The sequence below is a fragment of the Rhincodon typus genome, chromosome 48 (assembly GCF_021869965.1).
Source record: "Rhincodon typus isolate 14 chromosome 48, sRhiTyp1.1, whole genome shotgun sequence".
NCBI lineage: Eukaryota > Metazoa > Chordata > Chondrichthyes > Orectolobiformes > Rhincodontidae > Rhincodon > Rhincodon typus.
In genome coordinates, this window is record NC_063379.1 from 5,363,416 (window position 1) to 5,386,383 (window position 22,968).

Sequence of the window (22,968 nt, forward strand, 5' to 3'; positions counted from 1 at the left end):
AGTTACAGAGGGAAGGAGGGGGAGAGAGGGAGAGGAGTTACAGAGGGGGAGGAAGACAAGAGAGGGAGGGAGAGAAGTTACAGAGAGAGAGAGAAGGAGGGAGCATATAGAAAAGAGGAGAGAGAGAGGAGAGGAGTTACAGAGTGAGAGGAAGAAGAGTTCCGGAGGGAGTGGGAGTGTAAGTCTGAGCAAGCCCTCGAGTCTCAGGGAGAAGGGAAGACACGGTCTGACCAGGAGGGGGGACTGGCCGGTGTGACCAATCCAGCAAATTGCAGCCTTCCTTCCCCACAAACCCCCGGGGGCAGAGCGGGGTGGGGGTGCACAGTGCAGAGAGAGAGAGAGAGAGCATCCATTCTGTATTTGAGTATCCCCTAAAGGTTGGGCACACAGCCCTCTGGAAAGTGCCATGCCCAAACTGAGCCGGCGTTGTGCCCGCCGGTTGAGCTTCAGGTCAGTGCTGTGTGTGCTCTGTGTAGTCTTGCTGTGCCGCTGGTTCCTGGCCCTGAGTGAAAAGGGCTGGCTGTCCCTTGGGATGGTGAAGCCAGGTGCTGGTGCAATGCAGGGGCACTTCCTCTTGGTCGAGGAGAACTCCACCTGCTGGCGGATCATCAGGGGGGACAGGCAGGAGGTGGAAAGGGTCCTCCTCGATTCCATCACTGTCTCCCTCAAGCGCCAAGGCGTTACCGAAGGTGATTATCTGGACATGACCCGAAATTGCAGTTCCTTCCTGAGGGCCCGCAAGTATATCACTGTCCCCCTCAGCCCTGAGGAAGAAAACTTCCCCTTGGCTTACTCCATGGTCATCCACAATAGCATTGAGATGTTCGAAAGGCTTCTACGAAGCATTTACGCCCCACAGAATGTCTACTGCATCCACATGGACCACAAGTCCCCAAGTCAATTCCATTTGGCCGTCCGGGCCATCGCTTCGTGTTTCCATAACGTCTTTGTCGCAGCCAAGCGAGAGTCGGTCACCTATGCTGCCTGGGCCAGAGTTCAGGCAGATCTCAACTGCATGGAGGAGCTATTGGAGAGCCCTGTCCCCTGGAGGTATTTTATCAATGTGTGTGGCCAAGACCTCCCTCTGAAGACCAACCGGGAGATAGTTCGCAGCCTCAAAGCTATGAACGGCTCCAACGTGATTGAGTCGGACCCCCCGCCACGGTACAAAAAGGTAAACGCCTTCCCGTCCGCTGGTCCTCTCTTCATCCAAGTGTTTCCCCTCCCTCCCTCCATTACCTCACTCTCTCTCTATCTCTCTCTCCTCCAATCCTTCACTCACTTGTGTACAAAGGGAAACGGGTTATTAAAAGTGTTCACAGAGATGTCCGTTGACTAAGATTGTACAAAGGGATATAGACTGGTTACAAGGGTGCAAAAGAATGTACGTTGGTTAAGAGTGTGCAAAGGAATCTAATTAAGTTCAGTGTGTGTAAAGAGATATAGATTGATTACGAAAGTATAAAGGGATGTAGGCAGGTTAGGAGTGTACAAAAGGATGTAGGTTCAGATAAGACCACGTAAAGCATTGTTGTTCGGTTGATAGTGAGATACCTCCACAGAGGCCAGTATCCCAACACCAAGTCACCCTTTATGTACACGTGGATAGTCACTGACCCTGACCCAGCTTCCTCAGAGCCAGCTCTCAGAGTGAATAGAACCTCTGACACTCCTGTTTATATCTGTCAGCCAGGGCTCCATGATTTAACTGCCCCAATTAGGGAACTCATTCCGTGAGGTCCATTTGCCTGATCATGTTACAATCACTACAGACAGTGTATAAATAGATGTCCATAGTTTGAGAGTATTCAAAGGGATATTGGTAGATTAAGTCCTTTATTCATTCACAGATTGAGGGCATTGCTGGCTAGACAGCATTTATTGCCCAGACAGCAGTAAAGAGTCAACCACATTGCTGTGGGTCTGGAGTCACATGCAGGCCAGACCAGGTAAGGATGGCAGTTTCCTTCCCTAAAGGGAACTAGATGGGTTTTTCCCCTGACAAACGACAATGGATTCATGGTCATCGTTAGATTCTTAATTCCAGATATTTATTGCTGTGGCGGGATTCGCACCCGGGTCCCCAGAATGTTCTCTGGTCTCTGGATTAACAGTCCAGCGATAATATCACGAGGCCATCGCCTCCCTTACTTGGTAGAATATAATACGTGTACTTTTTGAATGTTAATCGTTTAAAGTAGATAAGATTGCTGAGGTATCTGGTACAAAGTGAGCTGGGTCTCACAAGACCTATACAGCCCACAGCAAACAATTCAAAAGGCAAATGGAGTAGTGCTGTTTATTGAAAGTAGGACAGGGTATAAGAATAAGTAAGTTCTAACAGTGCCCTACAGGGCCTTGATGAAACCATGTCTGAATTTTTCTGTACGTTTTTCTCTCATTTAAAAAAATAATGTAATTGCATTGACAGCAATGCAAGAAGTGTCACCTGACCTGCTGCTGGGATGAGGGTGTACCTTGTGAAGGAAAGTCGAACAAATTGGCTTTTATGCATTTAAGTTTGGAAGTCTGAGGGGAAATCTTTTTGAAATGTATGAAGTTCTGAGGGGACGCGACGAGGTGGTTGTTGGGAGAATGCTATGTTTTGTGTGTATGGCAAAATGTTCTGCAGAATAAGGAATAGGATCATAAAGGTTGGTGACTTGCTTGCCGAGCTGGTTTGTTTTCATACAGATATTTCATCACCATGCTAGGTAACGTCATCAGTGAGGCCTCTGATGAAGCCTGAATGAAAACAAGCCAGTTCGGCAAGCAAGTCAACAACCTCATCCCACAACCTCAGCTACAAATCTTTGCTAAAACTTTGAATAGGATCATAAAGTCATTCAGCATGGAAACAGATCCTTCAATCCAACTTGTCCATGCTGACCAGGTGTCCTAAACTGAAATAGTCCCATTTGATTGCGTTTGGCCCATATCCCTCTCAAACTTTCCTCTTCATGTTGTCTTTTAAATGTTGTATTGTACCGACCTGTACCATGTCCTCTTCTAGTTTGTTCAATATTTGCACCACACTCAGGTCCCTTTTAAATCTTTTCCCTCTCACCCTCTAGTTTCTTACTCTCCTACCCTGGACAAAGACCTTGGTTATTTGCACTATTGATTCTCCCTCCCCACCACCCCATGATTTTATAAACCTCTGTAGAGTCACTCCTCAGCCTCCAACACTCCAGGGAAAAAAGTCCCAGTCTATCCAGCCTCTCCTTATAACTCAAACCTTCCAGTCCTGGCAATATCCTTGTCAATCTTTTCTTAACCCTTTCCAGTTTAACAACATCCTTCCTATAGCAGAGTGACCAGAATTGTATACAGTATTCCAAAAGCAGCCTCACCAATGCCTTGTACAGTTATTTTTCTTTAACAGAGCTGTTATACGATGGGATCCTCTTCTGCAAGAAGTTGCGCAGGCTCAGTTGGTGAATTTATTAAAAGCAGAGTAAGATAGAATCATAGAATCCCTACAGTGTGGAAACAGGCCCTTCAGCCCAACAAGTCCACACCGAACCTCAGAACATCCTACTCAGACCCATTCCCCCGTAACCCACCTAATCGGCACATTCCTGAACACTACGGGCAATTTAGCATGGCCAATCCTCCTAGCCTGCACGTCTTTGGACTGTGGGAGGAAACCGGAGCACCCGGAGGAAACCCACGCAGACATGAGGAGAATGTGCAAACTCCACACAGACAGTCGCCTGAGGCTGGAATTGAACCCAGGGGCTGTGAGGCAGCGATGCTAACCACTGAGTCACCGTGCCGCTCTAAATTTGTTTCAACATAAGTTTCATTGAAGTTTCCAAGTCTCTCTTCAGAACTGAAATAGAATGTTGGCCCTTATATCAAGGGGGTTGGAGTATAAGAGTCAGGACGTCTTACTGCAGCTGTACAGGATGCTGGTGAAATCACATCTGAAGCGCTGTGAGCAGTTTTCGTTCCCTTATTTAAGAATAGGTATTGTTTCATTTCCCATTTCTGAAGAAGGGTCTAGGCCCGAAACGTCAGCCTGGCCTGCTGTGTTCATCCAGCTCTACACCTTGTTATCTCATCATTGTTTCATTGGAGGCAGTTGAGAGAACGTTCACTAGGATGATCCCTGGTATGGAGGGACAATCTTATGAGCAAAGGTTAAACAAACTGGGACTCAACTCACTGGAGTTTAGAAGAGTGACAGGTGATCTCATTGAAACATATTGGATTCTTAAAAGATTTGACAGAAATGCTGAGAAGATGTTTCCCCTCATGGGGACCAGTCTCAGAATAAAGGGGCACCAATTTGAGACTGAGATGAGGAGGAATTTCTTCTCTCATTGGGTTGTGAGTCATTGGAACTCCTCACCACAGAGAACTGTGAAATTTTAAGGCTGAGATAGATTCTTGATCAGTCGGGGAATTAAGGGTTACAGGGAAAGGGCAGAAAAGTGGACGTGAGGAATGTCAAATCAGCCATGACCCTATTAAATGGTGGAGCAGGCTCAAGGGGCTGAATGGCCTACTTCTGTTCCTATTTCTTAATGGTCATATATTTGCTAATCAAAGATGTTATTGACACACCTCTGGAGTAGGTGGGACTTGAACCTGGGTCTCCTAGGCTCACACCGCATGGACTCTCGTTTACTTTATATCACAAGCTTGACTTTGATGCGTGTAGTTATCGCTGCAATTCACATCAACCTATCTTAGACTGAGTTAATGAAGGGAAGCCAGCACCGGTCTGCAAAAGGTAAATGTATAATGCATGGATGAAGGAGCTGAGAATTTTAATGCAGGGAATGTTGTCTGAACTGGATTCAATGAGGCACTTGGCACCAGATAAAAGGCTGGACAACAAAATTGACAACACAGGTCCTGATCCATGGATCTTGTTTTGGATGGAAGGTTGGGAGGCAGAAATATTCCCCATGCATGGGGCATAGAAACGTCGAGACCAGGAGCAGGGCAAGATCATTAATTCGCACCACCATACAATACGATCGTGGCCAATCCTCCATCTCAATGCTATACTCCTGCTTTCTCCCCATGCCCCTCTGATGCCTTTGAAATCTAAACGTTTGTCAGTTGCTTTCTTGGATATATTCAGTGACCCGGCCTCCACAGCTGTCTGCGGTCGAGAATTCCGTAAGTTCACATTCCTTTGAATGAAGAAACGTTTCCTCATCTCAGCCCTAAATAGACGACTGCTTTCTGTCCATATAGAGGCAAAATGTTACAAATATTCGGGGGTGATGATAAACCTGGAGAATTGGCAAACGATGAGGATGATACAAATTGACCACAGCCACCAGAATGCACAGACTGCTTCTAGTCGGAATATAATACAGAGGAATATGAGATGATAAGTTTTGGGCGAAGGGATGTGGAGAGGTAATATAGACAAGATGGCATGATTGTAAAGTGTGCACAGGCTTAGAGGGACCTGGCGATCAATATACATCAACATTTGAAGGTGGAGGAGTCCTTAAGAGGGTAGGAAAGCATAAGGATTTATAAATAGAGGCATTGATGACAATAAACGGTTGTATTATGCTGCATGGTTTATCCCCAGTCGGATTATTGCGTCCACTTCTGGTCACGACGAAATGATGTGAGGGCCTTTGGGAGAAGGGAAGAGGTGATTCTGCAGAATGCTGCCATGGTTTATGTTGAATGGCTCAGGTGGAGAGTTCAGCATTGGAGCAAAGGAGATTCAGGGGAGGTTTGATCGATGTGCACAGGGTTAGCACTAGGTGATGGAGACAAGGAAATACAGTTAACTATTCACCGTTTGCACAAGTGCAGTGGGTCGCAGATGCAAGATTTTGGGTCAGAGGCACGGGGTCGGGGGGTGGAGTTGGGTGAGACCAAAGGAATCAAAAACGAGTGAAGCCTAAACTCAAGGAAAGGTTACAAGGGCCGTGAAGTGAGGATTGTATTAAGATGGGAGATGTTAGCTGCAAGGCTAATTTGGGAAAATAATGGAGAATGAGAGCAGATTGAACAGAGCTGTACGAGATGATGGCAAATTCCAATGTAAGGTGGCTAAAGAAAAGGAGACCTGCTCCTGTACACACAAGGAACAAGAGTACGCCATTGGGGCTTTACAGTCTGCTCCACCATTCACATTTCTGCATACCCTCGATAATCTATCTCCCCATTGGCAACCAAGGATTTATACCTCCCATGAGTTGATGCCACAAGGACTGAAGGTAAAAGATATCTTCTGATGCAGTGTGTGAGGCAGAAGCTTTGGGTTTAAGTCCCACTCCAGGAGCTAAAGGCCAGAGGAAGGTGTCTTCACTGCTATTGAGATGCACACAAGGCTATGGGTCAAATGCTGCAAAATGGGACGAGAGTAGCTAGGAGCTTGAGTTTTTGAATGGTGGGGACACAATGGGCTGAAGGGTTTCTCTCTTTTAATGCTGTAGACCTCCATGACCTGAGGGCACAGAGTCATACGGCATGGAAACAGACCCTTCGGTGCAGTTGATCCATGCTGACCAGACATCCCAATCTTACCAAAGTCCTATTTGCCAGCATTTGGCCCATATCCCTCTAAACCCTTTCTATTCATGTACCTATCCAGATGCCTTTTAAATATTGTTATTGTACCAGCCTCCACCACTTCCTCTGGCAGGTCATTCTATGCACGCACCACCCTTTGTGTGAAAAAGTTATCCTTTGGGTCCCTTTTAAATCTTTCCCCTCTCACCTTAGACCTATGCCCTTTAGTTTTGGACTCCCCTACCCTGGAGAAAACACCTTGGCTATTCACCCTATCCATGCCCCTCATGATTTTATAAACCTCTATAAGGTCACCCCCTCAGCCTCTGATGCTCCAGGGAAAATAGCCCCAGCCTATTCAGCCTCTCCCTGTAGCTCAAACCCTCCAACCCTTGTAACATCCTTGTAAATCTTTTCTGAACCCTTTCTAGTTTAACAACATCCTTCGTATAGCAGGGAGACCAGAATTGCACACAGTATTCCAAAAGTTGCCTAACCAATGTCCTGTACAACCACAACATGACCCTCCCAACTCCTATACTCAATGTATTGACCAATGAAGGCAAACATTCCAAATGCCTTCTTCCCTATCCTGTCTACCTGCAACTCTACTTTGTACCTGCACCCCACGTCCTTCTCTCTAAGGCAGAAGCTCTGGGTTAAGTTCCCACTGTAGGAGTTGATGACAATAGGAATGTGTCTTCAGTGCACTTGGAAGGCATGCAAGCTTATTTTCCAAAGGACTAGAATAGTTAGGAACTTGTTTTTATGACCAGTGCAGATACAATGGGTCGAAGGGTCTCTTTTTTTTCTGGTGCTGTAGATCTCTATGACAGGGCTTGAAGTTATTTCTTCTTGGAAACCAGAACCACTGGGAGAGTTTGTGGATGAGTTTGACCTTTGCTCAGCAAGTGAGCATTGGGAGATGGTTTGGGGGGGGCAGGGATATAGGGGGAAAAGGCAGGAGACTGGGACTAGGACTAGGAACGGCGCAGTCCTGAGGGGCTGAATGGCCTCATTCTCTGCTTTAAGGTGTGTGTAACTGACAGAAGCAGCATGCTTTCTTTCATGCTGGTGCGTGGGGGGTGGGGGTAGCGCAGATGAGTCGAGGAAGAACCCCAACGGCAAAGTTGCGATGTTGAGAAGTTACAATCTCTGTTTTCTCATCTCGTCTCTCTAACTCTCTCTCTCGCGCCTGCCTTTCAGAAACGTTGGCAATACCACCACGATACACATGACCGGGTGGTCTGGACCGGGCAAGTAAAGGACCCGCCCAACATCAACTCCTCCATTTTCGTGGGCAGCGCCTACATCATGGTCACCAGAGAGTTCGTCACCCACGTGTTCGCCAGCGCCGCGGTCAGGGCCTTCCTCAAGTGGTCGGAGGACACCTACAGTCCAGACGAGCATGTGTGGGCGACCCTGCTGAGAATGCGTGACACGCCCGGCTATGTCCAGTACACCCGGGGAGCCGCGAGGACCCTCGGGCGGGCAGTGAAGTGGTCCTCCGAGGCTGGTGATGTGGCGAAGGGTGCCCCCTACTCCCACTGCACGGGAATGTACCGCCATATGATCTGTGTGTACGGGGCAGGAGATCTCCAGTGGCTGCTGAACCAGAGACCTTTCTTTGCAAACAAGTTTGACCCTGACGTGGACAACATGGCGGTGCAGTGCATGGAGGAATATCTCCGAAACAGGACACTGGGTGAAACCGGGGCTGGGGTGCAGGTGGGGGCAGGGTAAACCTGGGCAGTTGTGGTGGGGGTGGCTGGTGAGACATAGGAAACACTGAGACTGGGTGCTGTAACATTTGGGTATTGACACTGGGCACTAATACCGGACACTGTGAGACTTTGTACTGTTATCTTGGGCACAGTAGAGACTGGGCACTGTAACACTGGGCATTGATACTGGGCATTAATGCCAGGCACTGAGACTTTGTACTGTAATGTTGGGCACAATAGAGACTGGGCATTGTGAGATTGGGCACTGTAACATTGGGCATTGACAATGGGCACTGTAATGCCAGGCATTGTGAGACTTTGTACTGTAATGTTGGGCACTGAGACTGGCAGGTGAATTACTGCTCTAAGAACACTGTAGACATTCCAGTACTGAGATATTGTTCGTCTCAGGGAATGACAGCTGGATGGATATTGAACTGGTCAGTCCATAAGAGGAATGGTGTCGGCCAGTCAGCCACAGAGAACGGTGAGAAAGAAAGAGAAAACAATGAGTGGGCTCACTCTGACTGGCTTTCAGAGTTGGAGGAAGTGTTGCTTTGGAAGCTGCTGGACTGGGCTGGTTTTGCTTTTTTTTGTTTGGCTTTGTCTAGTTACATCCCCAGATATCAACTGGTTGACAAGAATCCCTGTCGTAAGAAATAAGTAACAGTGTCCAGAAATCTGCAGAAGTGGTTTACATTGACTGGGGACTTTTGAATTCAAACAAGATAACAAGTTTCTGTGCCAGTAATGCAATGCATCATCAAAGGGTTTCATGAAGGCCTACTGGCAACTATTATCTACTGGCAAATTGCAATTTTCTTTTTAAATTTATCCCTTAACTCTGTCAGGGTGTGAGAGGCGTCTTTATGATCAAAGAAGATTGCGCTTAGATCAGAGATGATTATAAAATTCCCTTGTTGTTCGTTTGTATTCTGCTAAAGTTACATTGTTAAAATTTAAATTGTTAATTTGTGTTTAAGTTATAAACTTGGTGCCGAAGATCTGTTGTTTGTAAATTTCTGGTTTAGGAACAATTGAACAATCTTGAGGGTCGTTGAATGGATGAATTTCACTGTGCTATGAATCCAATGATAGAGAGGCTGATTTGGTTTAGCTCGTTATCCCTGTGTCATAACTGGACACTGTAAGCCTGAGCTCTGCAATGCTAATCCTGTAAATCCAGACACTGTAACACTATGACAGCAGGTTTTGTCCAATAGGTTTGTTTGAAATCATGGGCTTTTAGGGTTGCTGCGTGTTCGTCAGGCGAAGTCAAGGAAGGACCTCTGCTCTTGAAGTTTCTGATTTCAAATAAACCTGTCGGTCTACAACCAGGTGTCTTGGCCACCCCAGTCCAACACCAGCACCTCCACATCATGACTAGACAGTGTAACTCTAGACATTGTAACTCTGGACGATGCAACGCTGGGCGTCACTTGAATGTAGATAAAAATAAACTGAGTCGAAAAAGAAACAAACGATATAGAATCTGTGTGTAGAAATGGGAACTAAATGGGACTGAATGAGAAATGAATATGGCTGAAAATGAACAGAAATCAGAACTTTGCAATGAGCCACAAGATGAGGAGCACAAGGATAGAGATGATTAGTTCTATAGTGAACGCTGAATGAGATGTGGAAACAGGGGCCCTGTGATCGACAGGACTGTAGAAGTGATGGCATCCAGAGTTGATATAAAGCGTTCAAAGAGTTGCGGATATAAGTGGGAAGGGACTGGGCAAGGGAGAAAAAAATGGAGTCGATGTTCTGGGGACATGAGTTCAAATCCCACCAAGAGAGTTGGTGCAATTTGAACTCAATTTCAGGGGAAATGGAGGACATCATCCCCATTGTTGTGAAAACCCATCTGGTTCACTAATGTCTTTTAGGTAAGGAAATTTGCCATCTTTACCTGGTCTGGCCTACATGTGACTCCAGACGCACAGCAATGTGGTTGACCCTTAACTTCCCTATGGGCAATTAGGGATGGGCAATAAATGCCAGCCCAGCCAATGACTCATAAACAAATTTAAATAAATTTCTCCAGCTCTGGTACCCTCCTAGTAAACTTCCAGTGCCAACTCTCCAAGATCGTTGAATTCATCGATAATGTAATTCAGTTCAGTTCCCAGTTCAATATTTAGTTCTATTTATAGGCTGGGTGTAGCTCAGATTTTTAATGTTTGCTTCCAATTAGTTGCATTAGGTGTCTTCCTGTAGTCCTCTCTGTTTATTAACCCATGATCCAAAAATCATAGAATCCCTACATTGCAGAAAGAGACCATTCCACCCATGATGTCTGCACCAGCCTTCCAAAAAGTATCCCACCCAGCCCTATCCTCGTAACCTCACAATCCTGAACGCTACAGGCAACTTAGCATAGCCAATCCACCAAATCTTTGGACTGTGGGAGGAAACCATGGAGACACAGGAAGACTGTAGAAATTTTACCCAGACAGTAACCAAGGCTGGAGTTGAGCCTAGGTCCCTCATGCTGTAAAGAAGCAGTACTAACCATTGAGCCACCATGCTGGGGAAGCACACTTTAATGGCACCAGTTCACAGGGTTCAATGAGATGTCCCTCTTGCTTCTCAACACCTTTTGAGCTTCAATCTCTTACGTCCAGGCTGTATCACTTCTTCACTGAAGGCACAGAATGATTAGCACATGAATTACAAAGTCTCTTAGATACTCGGTTAAAGCCAATAGCTTATAACAACTGGCAGGAGATAATCATTACCCCTCAGATACTGAAACGTTTGCAAATGCAACAAGATCTGGACAATATCCAGGCTTGGGCTGACAAGTGGCAAGTGACATTTTGCTGTACAAATGCCAGACTATAACCATCACCAAAAAAAGACAATCTAATCACCATCCCTTGACATTCAATGGTGTTACCATCACTGAGTCCCTCACTAGTAACATCCTGGGGGTTACCATTGACCAGAAACTCAACTGGACTCACCACATTAATACAGTGGCTACAACAGCAGACCAGAAGCTAGGAATACTGTAACTCACCTCCTGACTCCTCAAAGCCTGTCCACCATCTACAAGGCACAAGTCAGGAGTGTGATGGAGTACTCCCCACTTGCCCAGATGGATGCAGCTCCAACAATACTCGAGAAGGTTTGTCACCATCCAGGACAAAGCATCCCCCGCTTGATTGGCACAACATCCACAAATATCCACTCCCTCCACCACCGACTCTTAGTAGCAGCAGTGTGTACCATCTCTCAGATGCTCTGCAGAAATTCACCAAAGATCCTCAGACAGCACCTTCCAAACGCACGACCATTTCCATCTAGAAAAACAAGGGCAGCAGATGCATGGGAACACCACCCCCTGCAAGTTCCCCTCCGAGCCACTCACCATCCTGACTTGGAAATATATCACCGTTCCTTCAGTGTCGCTTGGTCAAAATCTTGGAATTCCCTGCCTAAGGGGCATTGTGGGTCAACCCACAGCAGGAGGACTGCAGCAGTTCAAGAAGACATCTCACCACCACCTTCTCAAGGGCAACTAGGGACAGGCAAGAAATGCTGGCCCAGCCAGCGATGCCCACATCCCACAAATGAATAGAAAAAAAAAGTGACATATTTTTGTCACGGTTCAGGTGCTTTCGCCACACAGATGTAGAGACCTAACCCGCATCTTCCAACCTGGACTCCCTTTGGCCATCCATAAGCCTTTAGCTGCCTAGGAACTGATCAAAGGATTGTCGTCAGGCTGATCAGCTTTGGCATCCACAAGCGGTCACAATTGCACAAACCAATCAGCTCCCTGTTTCCAACTAAACCTCAGTCTAAAAACACACTCAGTCACACACACACCCTTCATCTCTCCTCTCCAACTGATTGAATGAAGCAGCAGTGTAAACACAGCTCACAATGAGTTCCAGTCCCATAATCTTAAAAAGCATAGCAATTCCCTCTTGTTCTGAGGCAGGCCATCAATTAGACTAGTTGAGTTATCAACCTGTTCTGCTGTGTTAAGGTACACTTCTGTGACAATCAGTCCCCAAGGCAGGACTTGAACCTGGAATGTGTGGCCCAGATGTAGGGGCACCTTTGTTGTGACACAAGGCTTGAAGATGTACGCTGTTTGCCAGCATTTAAAGACTGCTCAAAGCTGAGACTAAATAGGTAAGAGCAGAGGGAGAAGATGCAGAAAATCAACCAGTTCCTGACCCATCAGGGAGTAAATGAGATAGCAGGGTGTCTCAACCAATGTGTGGAAACCCACAAGATTGTGACTAAATGCTATAGAGAAACCACTGGGAAATAGATTCAAAAGAGGATTGTTGTGTGTCAATTCCCACGAGCTACCTTTAATTTGGCTACTTATTCAGGAATTTCACAGAGGAATGCTGAAACAATTATTTAAACTTTATTGTGTGTAGCCACCAATAATGGAACCTCCAAGTAAACAAGTTAAGCCTCCCAACTCAGCTTGGCGATTCCACAATTAATAGTGGAATTCAGTTACAATTCCAAACAACAGCATCTGTCACTGGATGTGTCCAGGGTTCGATCTTTCTGCAGTGTTGTTCTTCAAAGTTCTGCTCCTGAATAATCCTGGTGTTGAATTCTTACAGTATTTTCTGTCCTTCGAGTTCATGGTGTGACATTGTGACGATCTTTCAGATTTTTCAACCACATTATTGACTAGTCCCCTGAAACCATCCAGTCTGCAACTTGCCTCCTTACCAGAGGTTACTTCCCTGTTCATTGTTACATTTGGCATTGACTGTCTGTAAAGACCACAACTTTCCCGCAGTGAACTCCTTAAATACTTTTGCAGAGCAATCATTTGTTCCTGCAGTAATAAGGCAGCTAGTTATCAACCAGGTGGTTGAAACAATTTTGTTCCTGTAGCTTCCTCCTTCTCCTGTATGTGGCTAATTGCTTTCAATTCCGGCATAACAGTTTGTCCTTGTCCCTTAACAGTTAACTCCAGACTGAGTTGTTGCTGTGTCTTTTGATCCGGGAAAGTTCTGGAGTATTACACTTTGGCAAAAATGGCAGCAGGCTCGCAAAGACAGAAGATGAGGAGGAGACCAAAGGCAACACCATCTGTGCTCAGGTTGGCGTCAAAAGCAGCAAGGGCCGAGTTTTTTTTTGCTGCTTACCACTCACCTTTTCTTAAGCATGGCCTTACATCCGCCAATAAATCCAACGTGATTTGCAACCGATGGCAGTTTCTCTACCTTCAGGGATGCCCACCCTCTCTAGAATCTGACCGGGTCGCGTTTGAGGTTTGTGAATAGGATACTACCTCGGGGGGAAATCGCCCCATAATGGGGAAAGCTAAGCGCCTTGAGCAGGGTGCGAGTTGGGGGGGGCTCCCACCCGCTTGCAGAATTGGCGTCCGCTCTCCGATCGACGCAGAATCAGACAAAAAGAAATAACAAGCACTGACAAGGTCAAGGTGAACAAGGCTGAAGCTCACGTGTTGGATGAACGTCTTTGCAAACCTGGTGGGGTACCATCCATGACAACGATTAACTTCACCCATTGGAGTGAGCTCATTGTCGAAATCAAAGCCTTTGCAGTAAGAATAGACTATACAGCACTTAAAGAGGTGTTTAGAGAAGTGACGGATCCTACACAAAACAAAATAACAATTATACGTGATTTTAAGTTACAGCAAGTTGCAGATCTCGGTGTTGAAACCTTCCACTTTGCAATAAAAGAGCTCAAATCGGGCACAAACTTCAAGTGAGTTCCATTAAGAAGCATTGCAATCACTGTAATTTTGAAGAATGAGGGCAGTGGGATCTCATAGAAACACAGAACATTCTAACAGACAGACAGGGCAAAAACAGGAGAGATGTTGCCAATGATGGAGGAAGTCCAGAATCAGGGCTCACAGTCTAAGGATACGGTAGTCCATTTAGGGCTGAAATTACACAACACCAGGTTATCCTCCAACAGGTTTATTTGAAAACACAAGCTTTTGGAGCCTCGCTCCTTCTTCAGGTGTTGGTGAGAGAGGTAGTACCAGACACAGAATTTATAAGGAAAAGATCAAAGGTTCACACCGTTGATGAGGATGTACTAAACAAACCAGGATGCTGTTAAATCTTTAATCAGTTAGAAACTACGCCATGTTCTTCGCAGCCTCCAACACATTATCAATGATGATGAGCACCTCACCAAGATCTTCCCCACGCCTCCAATTCTCACTTTCAAACAACTGCCAAACCTTACACAGACCATTGTTCGCAGCAAACTACCCCAGCCTTCAGGGCAACATTGAACACAACACTGCCATGGTGACCTCTGCAAGACATGTCAGATCATCGACATGGACACTACCATCAGATGTAGGAACACCACCCACCACATGCATGGCAGACACTCATGTGACTCGGCCAACGTTGTCTATCTCATACGCTGCAGGCAAGGATGCCCTGTGGCATGGTACATTGGCGAGACCATGCAGACGCTACGACTACAGATGAATGGACACCGCGCAACAATCACCAAACAGAGATGTTCCCGCCCAGTGGGGGAACACTTCAGCAGTCAAGGACATTCAGCCTCAGATCTTCGGGTAAACATCCTCCAAGGCGGATTTTGGGATACACAACAATGCAGAGTCACCAAGCAGGGGGTGATAGTCAGGTTTGGTACCCGTGAGGATGGCCTCAACCAGGATCTTGGGTTCATGTCGCACTACAGGTGACCCCACCGCACTATGCACTCTCACACTCACTCAGACACACACACACACACACAAACTCTCACACAAACTCGCACACAGTCTCTCTCCCAAACACGTACACTGTCTCTTCCATACACACACACACACACAGTCTCCCACATACACACTCTCTCTTCCTCATACACACACGAACACACACTCTCACACAGATCCTCTCTCATACACAGTGTCTGTCAAATCTATCTCTCTCTCACACACACACACACACACACACACACACACACACACACTCTCCCACACACACACACACTTTCTCTCCCACACAAATTTACACTCTCTCTCCCTCTTTCTCACACACACATACACACACACACTCTCTCTCTCTCTCTCTCCCCCACCTCACATATACATACACATTCTCACATAGAATCTCTCTCATACTGTCTCTCAAGCCTTTCTCTCTCCCCAGCACTACCCCCCCACCACACACATACACACACACACTCACTCTCACTCACACACATGCACACACTCACTCCCTCTTTCTCCCACACACGTGAATGTATGGGGTGAATTTGTATTTGCAGATACATTTTATTTTGTTCAAAAAGCACACAATTTATGGACAGTCAGTTAATGTGGTGTCTAAAACACAAACAGATCCTAAATAAGGTCTCACACGCAACATGCATTTTTTGACCTAAAATGTCACTTCTTCTTTACACTGATAAAACTTTTATTTCTCTCAGGACCATGATTTGAAAGGAATTCAGGGATTTACATATACATATTAATCAATTAAAACCTTCTAACCGATTAAAGATTTAACAGCATCTTAGGTTTGTTTAGTACAGCCTCATCAATGGTGTGAGCCTTTGATCTTTTACTTATAAATTCTGTGTCTGATACTACCTTTCTCACTAACACCTGACGAAGGACTGAGGCTCCGAAAGCTTGTGTTTTCAAATAAATCTGTTGGACTATAACCTGGTGTCATGTGACTTCTGACCTTGTCCACCCCCAGTCCAACACCAGCACTTCCACCTCATTTAAGACTGCGATGAGGAGAAGTGTTTTCACCCAGAGTCTGTGGAATTCTCTGCCATAGAAAGCAGTTGAGGCCAAAGCATCGAATGTTTTCAACGAGGAGTTAGACATAGTTGTTGAGGCTAAAAGGATCAAAGGGTTTGGGGGCGAAAGTGGAAACAGGGGATGAGTTGGATGATCTGCCACTGTCGCATTGAATGGTACAGCAGGTTCAATGGGCTGAATGGCCTACTCCTGCTCCTATTTGCTATGTTTCTGTAATGCGTGGGAGGATCTGATTGAGATGTAGTTCAGGAGCATAAAAAGCAGGACTGACGTATGAAGAGAGACTGGATCAGTTAGGATTGTGTTCACTGGGGTTTAGAAAAATGACAGGGGATCTCATAGAAAACCTACAAAATTCTATTAGGGCTAGACAGGGTAAAGACAGGAAGGATGTTCCCCTTGACCAGGGGGTGGGGGTGGGGGGGCGGGGGTGAGGTTGACAAAAACAGGGGTCACAGTCTGTGGATAGGGTGCAGTCCATTTAGGACTGAGACGAGGAGAAATATCTTCATCCAGAGTGTAGGGGAGCCTGTGGAATTCTCTGCCGCAGAAAGTGGTTGAGGCTACAACACTGAATGTTTTCAACAATGATTTAGATATAGTTCTTAGGGCTAAAGGGATCAAAGGAAATGGGGAGAAAGCGGGAGCAGGGGACTGCGTTGGATGATCATATTGAATGGGAGAGCAGGTTCGAAGGGCCAAATGGCCTATTCCAGCTCCTATATTTACTATTTCCCAATGTTTAATCCGACAAATCCAGAGGTTGACATGACAATCCATCTCAGGCCAAACCGGTATCTCATTTAATTTACAAACAAGGAATAAGAGTAGGCCATTCAGCCCTTCAAGCCTGCTCCTTCCTCCAATGAGACCATGGCTGATCTTACTGAAGTTCAGTGTACCCTCCTTGCTATTGTACCCTATGCCTCTATTACTAAAGCCAAGAGTGCTGCACATTTGATGAACCACTCTCCTGCCACCTTTAATGAGTTCTGCATCAGATCTCTCTGCTCATGTACGTTGTCACTCCATGTTCTTCCTCACGCAGTATACCACCCATGCGTCCTTATGTTGAACTTTATCTACCATCTATGCACCCTCTCCGTCAACTTGCCCGTCAATGTTCACAGTGCCACACTGTCCTCTTCATAGTTTACAATGCTTCGAAGTTCCATATCATCAGGTCCCTCATATGTTGAAAACTTCTGCAGGGCAGTGTCCAAAGGCAATTCACCCCAGCTCCTCCATTTTGGATCACTCATGGGATGGCAGTGTAGTTGGCTAGGTCCAACGTTTACTGCCCCTTCCCAGAGAGGGTCCAGGGTCATGTGTAGGCCAGGTCAGGCTAGGTCAGCAGCTTTCAGTCCCTAAAGGGTATTAGTGAACCAGATATTTTGATTTTTTTGTTATTAGGTGGCACCATTCTGTTTCCTGTCACTCAGCCAATATTGTACCCACGTGGCTACTACTCGTTTCATCAATTGCTTCCCATTGTGATGTTGAGTATATGACATGGTGATTTCTAAAAGGCCACTTCGAAGTCTCCTGCCGAGTTTGTTTGCTATCACAGGAGATGGTTGTTCAGCCCATCGTGCCTATACTAGCTCTCTTATCCAGTGGTATTATCTAGTTTGGAGAGGTGATGGTGTGGCTGTAACGTCCCTGCTAGCAATCCGGTAAAACAAGATCAGTTCTCTGCAGACATGGTTCAAATCCAGAGCAGACAGTGAAATCTGAATTCAGTAAATTTCTACAGTTAAAAAGCTGGACCATTTGACCATGTAAGGAAAACAAAACACACCTGGGTCACTACTGGCCTTTAGGGAAGGAAATCTGGCATGCTTATCTAGTCTGGCCTGCATGTGACTCCAGACCCACAGCAACGTGACTGACTCTTAATAGTTCTCTGTGCAATTAGGGATGGGCATTAAATTTTAGTGATGCCCAGATCCTTATAGAGTCATACAGCATGGAAGCAGACCCTTTGGTCCAACTCGTCCGTGCTATTTGCCAGCATTTGGCCCATTTCCCTCTAAACGCTTCCCATTCACACACCCATGCAGATGCCTTTTAAATGTTGTAATTGTTGAAAAAGTTGCCCCTTAGGTTCCTTTTAAATTTTTACCCTCACCTTTACCCTATGCCCTTCGAGTTTTGGACTCCCCTACCCTGGGGAAAAGACCTTGGCTATTCATCCTATCCATGCCCCTCATGATTTTATAAACCTCTATAAGGTCACCCCTCAGCCTCCGACGCTCCAGGGAAGAAGGGACTTGATGTTCTTGTAAAAAAGCTGACTTGAGCTTGACGTGACAACCTACCATTTTGTTGCCATTTTAGATTGCCAGCTAGCACAATGCTTTTTCTTTCAAACACGCACTCAAGTCTGATCAGGTTACGTCAGTATTCTGGGGAGGTAAGGTATGAAGATAAAGGAGATAGTTGCAGAGGCAAGCAGACAAATGGAACACGGTGGGAGGAGTACGAGGTGGTTTGAGTGGGGGAACAAATAAACCAAAATATTTGAAACAGTCAGAGGATGACGAGTTCTTGGTGTCTGTTGACACAAGCCACAGAAATATTAATATGCAAAAAAGTCCACACACTTTGGGAGTTAAAATTGCACATTGAGTTAATCAAGAAACATATTGTTCCGGAAAAATCAGAGTTAACATTTCGGGTCCGGTGACCCTTCCTCAGAACCGGACCTGAACTGTTAACTCTGTTTTTTACTTCACAGATGCTGTCAGACCTGATGAGCTTTTCCAGCAACTTTGTTCTGGTTCCTGATTTACAGCATCCGCAGTTCTTTTGGTTTTTATAACATATTGTTCAGGCTTGTTATACCGTACTACAATGGTCATCGTAGCCGGAAGTGGGATTTAAACCTTTCCCTTCTGGCTCAAAGGCAGGGACATTACCATTATGCTCTGATTAGCTTTGGTCGCCAGTCCCCTTTTTGCTCACTTGCTACTATTTCTGATTTAATAAATTAGATGCTACAGGAAGGGAGAAAAAGTCTTAACGGCAATAGTGCACAAAGGACTGAGTTAAAACCAGCGAGAACTGTAAATAGTTAAGTTGAAGATGGTGTGTTGGAATGCAGTTCTTCACTTTGTTTTAGCTTAAAATATTGTCAATTGACATAGCCATCTTCAGGCTTGGAAGAGGTCAATAAGACAGTAAATGGAGGCTGACATTGTATAAAAGGAGTACAATAGGAGGAACTTTAAAGCACGTTGTAGCTACTTCTACAAGGGTGTGAAAATGAACAGAGCAGTCTCAGTGAATTGGAGTTGATGCAGAAAAAGAAATGGCTGATATTTTCATCACTGAAGACATGAAAATATGCCAGAAATAACAAGGAGTGTCTACTGACAGTGATGAATGTAAGGCAACTAATATTGGGAATTGTAAATTACTGAGCAGAGAAATGAGACCTCAAGCCAGCAAAGCACTGGGCTTGGTGCCCTCTCTACCTTTCCCTTGAATGAGATGGTTGTACATACTTAGAAATTAACCTGCTCAGAGATGCTATCACACACTCCTAGAGTAAGGGGGGACTTGAACTCAGGCCTCCCCCCCGCAGCTCAGAGGAAGGCACAATATCACTGCGCAACAAAAGCCCAAAATGAGGTGGCTGGTACAGACAGTGGTGATAGAGACGATTCAAAATTGGCTCCATTTTTGGATGGAGAAGAAGCAAAGGAATTATTGCAAGTCAACACCGGTGGGGTGGAGAGAGAGAGACAAAGAGAGAGAGAGACAAGGGAGAAGGGGACAAGGAGAGAGAGCATGGAAGAGCTATTTAGTGGAAGTTGATTGTTTGACTGGAGGGAACAAGAAGGTGATAATAGACATTGTTCTGATTTGGAATTCTTAAATATTTCAAATGGGCCAAGATACGCAAACTCAAGAGAGTTGATGGGTTCTGGTTAAACTTCCACCAAGAAAGCACTTCTATCAGCCATCAGTGTGACATGCTTGACTGACTATGGTTGGAATCAAACTTAACCCCTTCTTACATAAAGATACCACCCTCTGAAAGATGGCTGGCAGTTGGAAGTGGTTTTGTAATGGTAGCTTGTCAAATGTGCATTCTAGATAGTTTCCCAGCACAATTTGTTCAGTTACCAAAGAAGGGATTTCTAATTGAGGACTAACATTGCGTGAAATTGCAATGGAAATTAGCAAGCTTATAGCAAAGGATACTCAAAAGAAATAAGATAGAATGTAATGATAACATCCAATATTACATTTACTGGTCTTGTGAATAATGTATAAATTCTGAAGCTTAAGTTCCTGAAGTTTAACAACGTTGCCATCACAAGCTGAGAGTGGACTTGGTGAGTTCAGAAGGTAAATTCTAAAACAGGATTGCAGTCATAAACAGCACGGAAACAGACCCTTTGGTCCAACCAGTCCAGGCCGACCACAATCCCAAACCAATTAGTCCCACCTGCCTGCTCCTGGCCCATATCCCTCCAAACCTTTCCTACTCATGTACTTATCCAAATGTCTTGAAGCTACAACAAGCATTTGAATAAAGTAATTCTCAAAGAACATAAAACCCACTAAGAAATACATTAAAAAAAACTTCACAAGAGAAGTAGTTCAATTTTGGATAATTATAGAATCCCTACAGTGTGGAAGCAAGCCATTCAGCCCATTGAGTCCAAACCAGCCCTTTGAAGAGTATCCGACACAGACCCAGACCCCTACCCTATTCCCAGTAACCCTGCATTTCCCATGGCTAATCCACCCTATCTGCAGATCCCTGGACACTATGAGCAATTTAGCATGGCCAATCCACCATAACCTGCACATCCTTGGATTGTGGGAGGAAACCAGAGCACTCGGAGGAAACCCACGCAGACACAGAGAATGTGCAAACTCCACACAGACTGTCGCCCGAGGGTGGAATCAAACCCGGATCCCTGACACTCTGAGGCTGTGCTGCTAACCACTGTGCCATGACTAGGAAATAAGTTAGTGATAGTTTAGGCTGATGCTGGTAAGGGGCCTGAGGTGATAGAGTAATCTGAGGTACTAGCATTCAGCATTGATCCTTGTGGAGATAGGAGTTCAAATCCCACGATATGCCTTTTTGAGTACCAGAAAACAACATGGTATTTTTAAAAAATTCATTCACAGGATGAGGGCATTGCTGACTAGGCAACATTTATTGCCCATCACTAATTGCCCAGAGGGCAGTTAAGAGTCAACCACATTGCTGTGGGTCTGGAGTCACTTGTAGGTCAGAACAGGTGAGGATGGCAGAATTCCTTCCCTAAAAGACATTAGTGAACCAGATGGGTTTTTCCAGCAATCATCATTTGACTCTTAATTCCAGATTTTGTTTTAAAATTTAATACAAATTCCACCATCTGCTGTGGTGGGATTCCAACCTGTCCCCTAGAACATTATCTGGGTCTCTCAATTAACAGTCCAGAGATAATACTACTAGACTATCACCTCCCTGCTTTACAAGGGTGCTTTAGCCTAGGTTGCTGGCTGTAAAGAGCTACCTGAATATGATATGTATATCCTCACCACCTGGAGACTTCTGAAAAATCATTAAGGAATGATCAACATGGAATAACAGAATTATCAAGCATGGTTTATTGCAGGTACTTAGTAAGTTATCAATTTCTGTTCCCATTTCTTACTCATTCAGAATCCATCATGGACCAACTTGACCAGCATTTATATGAGGTTAGACTTAAGACAAAGATGCAAATGGAATGCACGGGGAACAATGAATGGGAAAACAAATTTCCAATATTAGCTTATGAATCTTAGCATGCTCCTAAAGAGTTACACTAACAATTGGCCTCTACACTCTTTGCATTAGGGAAGGGGTTGATATTGCTCCCCATGCATTGCTGAGTGTCAGGGACCCAGTGACCCTGTTTGGAAGTGAACCAGCATGAACCTGGAATGGGGAGTGCATCTGACTGCTTTGATGGATCCCACATTCCAGGAAGTGCCAAAACTTGATGTCTCAAGTCACCCATGTGGACTATCCCGTTGTGCGGGGAGAAAAGTTGGGGGCGGGGGGAGATTCCCAAAGATGTGGAAGCCACGGACTTGAAGTCCATCTTTGTTGTGCTGTGCATCCAAGATCACAGTTAAACAGTTCTTTTTTATTTTCTCACAGGCCATGGGTGTCACTGGCTGGGCCAAGCATTTATCGCCCCGTCCCTAGGTGCCCCCTTGAGAAGGTGGTGATGACCTGCCTTCTTGAATTGCTGCAGTCCACTGCGCTGTCAGTAGACCAGCAATGCTCTTAGGGAAGGAATTCCAGGATTTTGACCCAGGGAAGGAACGGTGATATATTTCCACGTCAGGATGGTTAGTGGCTTGGAGGGGAACTCGCAGCGGGTGGAGATGTTCCCATGTATTTGCTGCCCCTTGTCCTTGGCCACTGAATTCATCCTGAAGCCAAGGGCCGCACTGACTTGTCCTCTTTAAGGAGACCAAGCAGGGGTTTGTGGTCAGTTAATATTGCATGTTTACGTCTGTTAAGATATTGGTGGAACTTCCTCACTCCAAATATGACCACCAAAACTTCCTTCTCTATCTGGGCACGTATACACTCTGCATTAGCCAAAGTCCTGGATGCATATGTTATTGGGTGATCCTCTCCATTGGGTCACCAATGAGCTAATACTCCCCTGATGTAGTACAGGGAGGTATCACATGTCAATGCCAGATTTTGCTTGGGATCATAGTGTTCCAACACCTTAGAGGATGATCGCTGTTTCTTCACTTCCCTTAAAGCTATGGCTTGGCTACGCGCCCAACTCCAAGGCTGACCCTTTTTTAAGAGTTGATGCAAAAGGTACCAGGATGGAGACCAGGTCACCAGTCCAAGGAAAGACCTAAGCTCCAGTACTCACGTTGGAGCTGGGGCACCTTTGATCGCCCTCACTTTATCATCAAGTTAACCCAATCTTGTTAACTCTGTAACCCAAG

The 22,968-nt window shown here is 45.5% G+C and overlaps 1 protein-coding gene and 1 long non-coding RNA gene across 2 annotated transcripts in view; one reads left to right on the forward strand and one right to left on the reverse strand.

Moving 5' to 3' along the window:
* LOC125488032 overlaps positions 1–22,968 on the reverse strand; it is a 34,383-nt gene that overhangs the window by 4,138 nt on the left and 7,277 nt on the right. The window contains exon 2 of the long non-coding RNA XR_007266193.1: positions 10,741–10,869. This is a non-coding gene — a long non-coding RNA (uncharacterized LOC125488032). The remainder of the gene's footprint in view (positions 1–10,740; positions 10,870–22,968) is intronic.
* Positions 100–9,680, forward strand: LOC109936596 (beta-1,3-galactosyl-O-glycosyl-glycoprotein beta-1,6-N-acetylglucosaminyltransferase 3-like). Its single transcript, XM_020535201.2, has 2 exons — positions 100–1,174; positions 7,705–9,680. Exons 1-2 carry the CDS (start codon positions 407–409, stop codon positions 8,239–8,241), a joined length of 1,305 nt encoding a protein of 434 aa, XP_020390790.1. The 5' UTR covers positions 100–406; the 3' UTR covers positions 8,242–9,680.

Coding starts and splice junctions, on each gene's coding strand:
- LOC109936596 (XM_020535201.2), top strand. CDS start 407: ATGCCCAAACTGAGCCGGCGTTGTGCCCGCCGGTTGAGCTTCAGGTCA. Junction 1,175..7,704: donor CCCCGCCACGGTACAAAAAG/GTAAACGCCTTC, acceptor CCTGCCTTTCAG/AAACGTTGGCAATACCACCA.